General features: G+C 41.7%; 1 protein-coding gene across 4 annotated transcripts; it reads right to left on the bottom strand.

Annotated features, from left to right (window-relative positions):
• Positions 1-2,888: 2,888 nt before the first annotated feature.
• On the bottom strand, positions 2,889-9,913 carry LOC118385365 (5'-3' exonuclease PLD3-like). 4 transcript variants are annotated; one of them, XM_035772464.2, is made up of 13 exons: positions 9,548-9,913; positions 8,180-8,402; positions 7,982-8,080; positions 7,846-7,896; positions 6,399-6,556; positions 6,051-6,231; positions 5,835-5,952; positions 5,571-5,698; positions 5,088-5,288; positions 4,776-4,915; positions 4,497-4,662; positions 4,291-4,390; positions 2,889-4,126 (listed from the first exon to the last, which is right to left on the bottom strand). In XM_035772464.2, the coding sequence occupies exons 3-13, from the start codon at positions 8,006-8,008 to the stop codon at positions 3,939-3,941; spliced, it is 1,458 nt and encodes a 485-aa protein (XP_035628357.1). In that variant the 5' UTR covers positions 8,009-8,080; positions 8,180-8,402; positions 9,548-9,913; the 3' UTR covers positions 2,889-3,938. The 4 variants fall into 4 exon arrangements, with proteins under 4 accessions (XP_035628357.1, XP_035628349.1, XP_035628365.1 ...); XM_035772456.2 differs by having other exon boundaries at positions 8,180-8,285; XM_035772472.2 differs by lacking the exon at positions 8,180-8,402.
• Positions 9,914-10,269: the final 356 nt, after the last annotated feature.

Here is a 10,269-nt window from a genome sequence, read left to right as displayed (position 1 = left end):
ATTACTAGTTGAACTACATGTAGTTCACTATTCCCCAACACTGGTTCTGCGCATGTTTTGTCCACCAATGTTAGGCTACCCCAAAGTCACCTTAGAGGGTCATTACTGATACCTTTATACGGAGTCTACAATGAAGTCAAGGCAAACCACACACATCCTATAATTTGCCTGTGTTAGACTCAAATGTATGTATAAATTCAATTTCTTTCATCAATCTATATGAAAGCCTATTATCGCGTTGTGAAACTTTAATTACCAGTGGTTTGCATTGAGAACTGTGTGTGAGATCAAAAAGGATAGTGACAAACGTAGGCTACCAAATCACCAATAAAATATGAATTGTAACAGAAATACTTGTATTCTTACCTCGTCTTTATGGTGGATGACTTAGACGCTCGAAATTCAATCTGTAAAAACTTTGGAAGCCTAACCCAGCATCATTAGATAACGGGACAATTGTCGTAGATAGAGCATGAGCTGCACAATTCTATAGCCTACCACCCATTCTTAAAAAAAAAGAAAAACAATAAACGACTGCCATAATTAACTACAAACTGTAGGGCAAAATGTATTGTGTTTGATATAGGCCTATGTACAGTCATTTTTACCCGGTCACAAACTAATTGGTGACATAACATATGCCCCTCCTTCGTCTGATGATGTGGAAAGGGTTGGATAGATGGAGGCCATGGACATCGGAATTATATTGTAGTCTCAAGGATTATGCATATAGACAAACATAGGCTACTTACTGTATGTAGGCATTCGCTAGGCCTTGTCATTTTTTTCTGCAATAAAAACAGTGAACAAATGTATTTATTTATTTGGCCTATGTACTATTGTAATAATAATAACAATAATACAAAAATCTAATAATAATACTGTATTCATACATTTTTAATCATGTATCATCATCATCATAAAGACCTAATTTGTTGTCTTATCGGTATTAATTAACTAATATAATCGATGATGATTGAGGATGATGATGATGATTTTCAAAAAATCGGTCATTTAACAAGTGAAGGTATTGTAATTTATGCAAATAGTTTAATGCTGATGAAACTTTCAAAATAGAATGCTTAGAATTGTTAGATCGCCCAGGTAACGTTCCATGGATTTAGAACTATTGACAAAATGTTTATAATTGAAATTAAAATCACTACATTTAAATAAAAAAAATCAGCATCATATCTTTTTTCCCCGTTTAAAAAAATAAATAATAATAAACAATACGAATTTTGAATTAAGAATTTGAATAAATAAAATCACTACAAAGAGAAGGAAGCAAGCTGAGAATGAGTTATCTATTCTGAAACTGAAGTCTACCACACTTTGGATATAGTGGGAAAGGGCATCTTCGGAAAAGTGTCAAAATGTTGGGGTGATGGAGAAGTAGTGGCGGTAAAAATTATGAAAATTGATATACACCGAAATAGAAAATGAATTAAAACGTATAGGTGCTCTTTCCCCGAATAATTTGAAGACAAGCCACATAGTTCAATTTCACGAGGCATGTCGAGACCAAACTAATTATTACATGTTTTTTTAAACTATTGGAGAAGAACCTGTATCAGTTTCAGAAAGAGAATGGTTTGAAGTCAAAGGCGGTAAGCAACATCTGTACCATCACGTGTCAGATGATAAAAGTACTAGCAAAGCTGAAGGAACTCACCATCATTTATGCTGATTTGAAACCTGAAAATATAATGGTCGTGGATCATTGTCGCCATCCCTTCAGCATAAAGTTGATTAATTTTGGTTCTGCAAGTATTTTTCAGTGCATTTTGTTAAGGAGACATTCATCCAATCCAGGTAGAACCTATGTTGCACCACAAGCTTTGTGATATCTTGTATTTATGAATGTGATCATTAAAACAAATTCAGGGTGTCTGTGTGAACCCAAACTGACTACTTCCACAAACAAGCATTTTGGGAAAGAAAAAAAACAACTTAAATTTGGTCTTACCCTGGTTTTGAAATAACTCACAGGTTCTATAGGTCTCCTGAAAGAGTGGACCCATGCTGTCCTATTTCAACAGGCTGTGTGAGAGCTATGGCCTGAGGCAGTCAGCGGCCAGGTCGTCACAGTCCGATCTTACCCACCGGTTGAGCTACACCTCTGGGCCCCAGGTGGACAAAACAGGTGAGCCCAAAAGCTCCAGTCTCTTTTTTAGGGACTCTACCACCCAACAGGACCTTGCATGGCCCAGGGAGCACGCGGTGGCAAAGGAGGCAGCCTGTGATTATGGCCTGGAGGTTAGAGTTATGTCATTTTGGAGATACAAAATCATGTTCAGTAGAGATTAGGATCATAATACTGTATAAAATGCTGTGGGGATTACAATTCTGGAACAGTTTTGTCATTTTGCTATCCCTCTCCCACAGGAGATCCCGTTTCTCCATTTTGAACCTGAAGGCTACTCCTGTCATTGTGGCCAATGGTGGCTGGCATGGACCTCGGATCCAGAGGTGGCCTCCTACCAGGGCTATGGCCCTCCAGCCTGCTGTAGCCATGCAGCAGCACTACCTCCACTGCAGTCTCCTGGAGGGGGGGGTGGGGGCTCAGCAGATACATGTGCCAGTACCGTACCAAAGCTGAGGGCTTCCAACAGCTCCTCTTATCCAATGTGATCTCCTCAATACACAAATCAGACACTCTGCCAATGCAAAGCAGGCTTGAATATACGAGTAAACCCACTTTTTAAAACAGTCCTCTGAGAATGTTGTCGTAATGAGTTTCATATTGATTGACTGCACAATGGATAAATAAATGTATAATTTGCAAGACTGCATGCATTACTCATGCTAATAAAATCAGAGAGGGAGGATAGACTTAGTTATTCTAAACACTTGTGCATACAACTGCTAAAAATGAAATGATAGACAACTGTTTAAATTCAATTTATTAAGACATTGCCGCATAAAAGGTAGTAGTGTGTACAAAATGCAATCAATATCGTACAAAATTAGTGCTTGCCAAATAATACGCAGTGCTTTTAAACACTTATTTTGAGTTGCATTGACAACATTCTCCACTGCACTGCTCACATAAGACACGCTCCACGCAGTGCAAATTCCAGAAAAATACAACGTTTTCTGGACTTTAATGCACACATATGAAATCAGTTACTGCACAATCCTATGGCAAACCTACTAGTTTGAAAGGAAGAAGGATTCAGAATGATATAATTTTTTTTTTAACTAGTCTAGGCTACATAGAAAAACAAGGCACAACACACCAATCATACATGAAATATAATTTAAAAAAGGATCAAACCAGCATGCCTAGAAACATCAGTCCAAACATTCAACACATAATATAGCAATTTCCCTGAGATTCACTGGGATGTATTCCCAAAGAGTTACCCAAAGTTCATTAAAAACACAGGCTTGTGTTTTGATCGTTGAGGTGATAAGACACACTGACGCTGCAGAGGGCAGCATAGTTTTACCCATCTTCTGGTACAGTACGCATCTACTGCTACTCCTGCAATTATATATATATATAAAAAAAAAAATTGTTCTGCAATTTAAGAAATCGTCCCAGAAACTGCTGCTGATTAGAACTAGTGTACAGGGACAGAGAGAAGAAATATGCATACTTGGCAACAAAAAAAAAACTAATTGGGCTTCGAATCCAGTTGACATGCTATATTGGCCTGTTTACATTCAATTCCTCCCCATGCTGGCTTGGAGGACACAGGCCCTGCAACAGTCTAGAGCGGCGGTTCCCAACTCCAGTCCTCAAGTACCTCCAACAGTACACATTTTTATTGTAGCCCCAGACAAGCACACCTGATTCAACTTGTCAACTATATATCAGGCCCTCAATGAGTTGAATCAATCGTTTTTTTTGACGGGGATACAACAAAAACGTGTGCTATTGGGGGTACTCGAGGAGTTGGGAACCACTGGTCTAGAGTGTAGTATTGTATCTAACACACCATTTTGAGGTCGGCGTGCTGGTGGATTGGGGTGCTGTAGGCGGAGTCCCAGTCCCTTTCGAACACGGCCTGTAGTTGTGCCTGGACCGTAGGCTCCACTGACTGGGCAGCCGTTTGGTTCACAACCAAAGCCGATCCAGCAGTGTTCACAAAATAGTCTCCAGACCAGTTAGAGGTACCTGGTGATCAATGGGAAACACAATAGAGTTGCATTTTGTAGTGCATGGGATCTGGTATGTGCAGAAATTCTGAGAAGTTACCTCTGGTTTTAACATGATAAATTGTTGATTGGAATGATACAGAAGCATGACTGGTGCATATGCTATCTAGGAGAGAGAATTACCTATGTAGGCAACCTTGTCTGTCACCATGTACTTGTTGTGGTTGACTCTGGCAAAGGGGATTTCTTTCTGCTTTGGATTGGCTGGCACAATAAAGAGTTTCTGTAAAACAGTGAAGAGTTTATTATCCAACAATTGCTCTTCTGGAGGACCTTGACATACTAAGGATGATAAGTAAAGTGCATGAGTAGCGAGAGGTCCTACTCACCACCTGGACATCCAGCTTGGCCTTGGGTTCCTGCATTGAATCCAAGGCTTTCAGGAAGGGGATCATGACAGGCGAAGTGCTCGCCCAACAGCTGATGAGCAGACGCACCTTCACCCGCTTCTCGTATGCCACACGTCTGATCTGAGTGTCAATTTCTGCCCAGTAACTGCAGTGGGCGCCACACAGAAGGTTAGGCCCTGTGTGCTTTATTAATTATACACTGAATACATAAAAATACCAAACTTTGGTGAGGTTAATACATTAACATAGAAGGCTTACCGTTTGGGTTGTGAAAACTCCATGGTGGGCAAGTAGTTCATGACAGCGATGTAGACAAACTCCCGTGCGTCCTCCATCACACTGAGAATAGACTGCAGGTCTCTGGTTCTCCCGGCAGCACAGAAAGATGGTGGAGAGCTCTGAGGGTACAGCACAGTCAAATGAAGTATAGTAGTATGCTGAACATAGGACCAGAGAAAATGAATATGGAAAATTTCATAACCAGACTTCACAAACCAGTCAAATTTGTATTATATGATCCAATTATTGGATTACTTTCTCTGAAAATGTGCACCTTCAGTCAATTCTTACCGACAGATACACGCTGGAGGCTGTGCCGTTGAGTGGCAGCTGCAGGGGCGTGTCCTTATTGTAAGGAGTGTTGAAACTGCTGGGCCAAGGAGACGGGATGGGTGTGTCTTTTTGCCCAAGGTACCAGTAGGCCTCGAAGATCTTCTCCAGGTCTGCAGCCAAGCAGCTGCAGTTGTACACCACAGCCCCCAGTTCCTTCACCTAAACAGGACAGCAGAGGACAAGTTTCACAGATTAAACCAAAGCTACCTTCCCTCCACTTGATGTGCTAATTTTAGACAATACCCCAACACTACAAACTTGTGATATGTTTACACTAGAAAAGGACAAGGACATGTAATTATTTCCTCCAAAAACCACAAGCATAACTCTTCAAACGGTTTAAGGAACTCATTTTGAACAATGGATGTTTTTGTTTACAAATAAAAACTAAACAGAAATTATGGGGGTGAGGCGGGGTGTGAGGGCACAGAGAAGACTCACCTGGGTAAGGGACCTCCAGTCCATGTTGGCACTGCCAATATAAATGTGCTTGTTGTCTACCACCCAGAACTTTGTGTGAAGTACTCCAGTGGTCAAACCCCGCATGTTCACGGCTCTTACATCAGCACCTGATAAAAATGAGCTACCATTATCACAACAAAAAGCAAACAGAATAATAATTCCTTACTGTAGGTAGCAGTTTGATTGGTGTCAATTTAACTTCAATGGAATTGAAAACATAAATGCAGTCAGAGAAACCCTTACCAGAACTTTTTAAGAGATTGATGTCTTCCTGAGGTTGGGACTCTGTTGGTGTATTTACAGCGATGCGAACAGAGATCTTCCGAGACACCTGAACTAGCCTATTCAGGACATCCTCACCCTATTGATAAAACATAACTGTTTAGACTAAAATAACCCACATCTACCCACAGGTTAGATCTGACATCGCATTGGCTGCCAATCACAGAACGCACTCACCTGATTTGCTGTTGCCTCGTGTGTGCCTGTATCTTTGTTGGTGAGCGTCCAATAAAAAGACGCAATGTCCACGCTACTGCGAGCCTCACTAATCAGGTTCAGCCAAGCCTGGTAGATGGATGGGTTGGTGACACTAGTGTTGAACTCTAACCCCTCTGGGATGCTCTCCAACAGAACGATTCTGGAATAGAGAAAGGAAGCGTCAGCGTTTTACTACAACAGTTAATGATAGGACCTGTTCTGCAAAACATGACCATGGTGGTTAAACACGCAACCACAAATGAGTTAAAGCTGCAGAATAATAGAGTATGAACGAGCAGAATAAGATATTGACAGTGTCCCACTCACTTGCAGGGGTCGGTGCAGGTGTCAGCGAAAGGAAGTGGGAGCTTGAAGCCGGGCTTGTTTGGGGAGGAGTTAACCATGGGAAGCAGCAGGGTCTGGAGAAACAGGGCAGCCAATAGCAGAGTGGCCACTCCAGTGAGACCCAGCAGACACCTATAATACTACACACAGAGGTGGCTGGATCAGGAGCACAGTCATGTAGAGGTGACCCTGACCAAAGAGGAATGAGATAACGGTTATGGAACAGAGGTTGTATATAATCCCCATGAGTCCTGTGAGAATCTGTTTGGGTAAAGGACTATTTTGCCTCTGTAATTCAGTGGTTGTTGTTTTCAGTAGTCCATAGGAGACACATTCACACAACAAATTGCATTTCAAAACAATGCCCGAGTAGATATTTAGCATTGAATGTCCTGATGTTCCCAATTGCAAGTTTGAGTCAATTCCTACAACTCCCAAGATTCCCCTCTCTCTAACTGGCTGGTGTGTGGTTTGAACTTGGTCCAACACGTAGGTGTTAAAAGTGCTTCAACCTCAAATATAAAGACAGGAGAGATTATATCACAAAAAAATAATAATGTTCCTCGAGTTGTCAGAGTTTAGAGTGAAGAAAAGTAGCTAACAGCCATGCTCTGTGCCCTCTCAAGTCTCGTCATTAAGCAGCCCAAGCAGAGCCATTACTATGGCTACTCACAGACACACGCAGAGCAAAGATAAGCAGAGCGCATGCAGAGCGAGCAGGGTGCAGGTGACACACAGAGAGGAATAGCTAATGGAGGAAGCTATTTGGGATTTTGGGCAAAAGCAATCTGGTCTGGGTAGGGCCTGAATGTTACTGGCATGGGTAGGGCTCAGGCAGGGCTCTAGAAAACATTGGTCCCAGAAGATCACTTGAATTACGCGCCCAATGTCAGTTGAACAGCGCAAGAGGTGAAGTTAGCCAGTGTAACCGATGTGAAATGGCTAGCTAGTTAGCGGTGGTGGGCGCTAATAGCGTTTCAATCAGTGACGTCACTGGCTCTGAGACCTTGAAGTAGTTGTTCCCTTTGCTCTGCAAGGGCCGCGGCTTTTGTGGCGCGATGGGTAACGATGCTTCGTGGGTGTCAGTTGTTGATGTGTACAGAGGGTCCCTGGTTCGGGGCGAGGAGAGGGATGGAAGCTATACTGTTACACCAGCGCGTGCTGCTTTCTGACAATCACTGGTATAGAAGAGCAGGGCGGAAGTGCAGTCTCGCATGCAACTTTTTGATAGCTATGATGCAACCATATGCTAAATGATGATATTTCCAGACTTCATGCATGGTGGATTGACTAGAAATGCATGTGAAAATTGATTTAGGGTTTTGCCCTTTGACTCACATTCTTGGCCATTGACTAAACTGTAGGTTTGAATCATATTTTGACACCATTTTCATTAGGTTACTTGGTAAATATCATTAATGTTTGATACCATCTGTCCTTTCCTGCAGGACTCTTCTCTCCTGGACTCCACATCACACATCTGCACCAGAAGAAGATAATAACAAGTTAGAAAACTTAGACAATTCTACCAAAACTTACAACAACAGTACTGACAAAAACCTCACCTTCTCGTATGGAATATCAGAAATCATTGTTACAGAGTATTCTCTTTGGACAAAGATCTTCAGGATTCTGATCAGAAAATGCAGCTCAGAAAAGGCTCTCTAAACAAAACAGAAGAAAATTACATCAAATCATGTAAGACCAAGCTATATTTTTACATTTGAGTCATTTAGCAGACTCTCTTATCCAGAGCAACTTACAGCAGGAATTAGGGATAAGTGCCTTTCTGTTTGACGTTGAAGTGTCAGGAACCATGTTGAGCTGTATCCATATGGTGCCTGATGAGTGACCTTACTCACTGTGCCCCTATATCACAATGAATGGCGGAGTACAGTACTCTGTCAGTAATGTTATTCCAGCCACGACACACCATTGTCTCCACACTGCCTCTGCCCCTCCAATTCTATGGGAGCGTGTCAAGACCTATTCATAATAGGAAAGTTCTGGGTGTCATTAACAATATAGAAGAAGAATGACTGATGTCAATGCTACAGGCCAGGAGTATTTGCAGGTGTTCACGATAATGCACAGGCATATATGGTGCACACCATAGATATAATTTGACAAACAGTAGGAGAGATCCTTCAGAGCACATTTTATGGCTCAACGTTTAATTTGTAGAACGTATTTCACATGCTCATGACTCCAATAGGAAAATATGCGTTTTCTGGACAAAATGTTCCAGAAAAGCAGAAGCATTTTACATATGGCTGAAACATCCGTTTCTGAGAAGAAGTTAAATTAGCTGTCTCCCGCCTGCAAGTCACGTCTCAACTGAGGGCAGGGCTCGAGCGAGTATGAATACGCTACATAAACTTAAAAAGGCAGAACATTAACAGAATCACGTTGACCATTTTGGTTAACACACAACAATAACACGTGCTTTTAGTCTAACAAATGACATAGTGTCGGTGCTAAATGCAACAGGGAGCCTCGCACAAAACATGTCTGTTGTGGTTGGCCTTGTCGGTTTCTCTCTTCGTACGAATCTAAATTTGCAGGGAAATACGAGGAAGAATGCTTATGGGGTGAGTCAGCGTTAGAGAAAATACTGTTTCTTTCAAGCTTCACCCTTAATGGTTCTTCAACTACACCATGTCATTATCTTCAACTACCATGTCATTAGGGAAGATAAGATTACTTTTGGAATTTGACCCATGGTAATTGGCAATAAGTCATGGACAAACACAGTTATGCGTTGTTCCCACATCCATGGTATAGTGAAATAAAAACGGATAAAACATATCGTTTCAGATGTTATGTTTATGTTTCTCTTTCTCCCTTGCCAGTAAATTGGAGTGCCGTACCACGAATAAATTGCCTATGCACATTGAAAAGTGATCTGGGTGGAATACCCAGTGTAGACCTGTGACATTTGCCTGTTTTTATTTTCTGAACTTGCCAGTCAAGTAGATAACATATTGCATGAGTATTGTACCCGTTGATAATGAATATACCTTCAGCAAAAGCTTACAGCGATAACATTGTTTCGATGTTTGGAACGTGCCTAGATGATTAAAGGCTATATAAGCGAGTAAAACAACAACAAATGGCCCTCATATCCATACCTGAAATCATGTGGCCAGTCCGTGTGAAATCTTTCATGGAGTAAAGTGTCGTTAATGTTATTTACCGGTTACATGTGGATAAACAAAATGTAATGCCAGAATGAGAAACGACCAGAGCAAACCAGTTCCAAATAGGCTATATCGTCTCGAGCTTGTGGTCATGTGAACAAGTCTAAACAACCAATGAAAATCCAACCCAACGTCATATGTGAGGCATCGCAGTCTGAAACTAGTTCCCCTACATACTGATCTTGACAAGAACAAAACTACCGGAGAGGTTATCTTCGGCCCGGTTCAGCCAACTCGGTATTATTAGTTTAAAATAGACTGTCGCCTTGTTGACGCCAACAGCGGATGTCGCGTCACAGGCTTTTTTTCCACTTCCACCGAAAACAGTGCATCCATAGAGATACATAGATGACTCATCTGTGGCATTATAGTGTCTGTGACAGGATGGCCAGCGCCATTGAGGCAATCTCCATTTGGAAGTAGTACATTTTATCCTTCACGATTAGCTGATCCCTTCTGATGACCCAGTTGGACATGCTACCAACAGGGTCACCAGGAGGGATCAGCCAATGAAGTTGGAAGTCCCACCTAGTTGACTACATTAAAATGGTGGAAGAATTCAATGGCGCTGCCCATGCTAAAATAGCTTTTTGACCACTGGAGGCCTCTATCCTACTCTATGGCTACATCACACCAAAAGCTCCTCACTGCAC

Source organism: Oncorhynchus keta, chromosome 1 (genome assembly GCF_023373465.1).
Source record: "Oncorhynchus keta strain PuntledgeMale-10-30-2019 chromosome 1, Oket_V2, whole genome shotgun sequence".
NCBI lineage: Eukaryota > Metazoa > Chordata > Actinopteri > Salmoniformes > Salmonidae > Oncorhynchus > Oncorhynchus keta.
The sequence above is the reverse complement of the archived record's forward strand: the minus strand, read 5'-3'. Positions and strand labels throughout refer to the sequence as shown.

What these genes read in the sequence shown, in the direction of transcription:
- LOC118385365 (XM_035772464.2), bottom strand. Translation starts at nt 8,008, where the DNA reads ATGATTTCTGATATTCCATACGAGAAG. An exon ending in CTGATATTCCATACGAGAAG is followed by an intron (nt 7,897 to 7,981) that starts GTGAGGTTTTTG and finishes CTTCTGGTGCAG; the next exon opens with ATGTGTGATGTGGAGTCCAG. An exon ending in ACTGGAGGTCCCTTACCCAG is followed by an intron (nt 5,289 to 5,570) that starts GTGAGTCTTCTC and finishes TGTCCTGTTTAG; the next exon opens with GTGAAGGAACTGGGGGCTGT.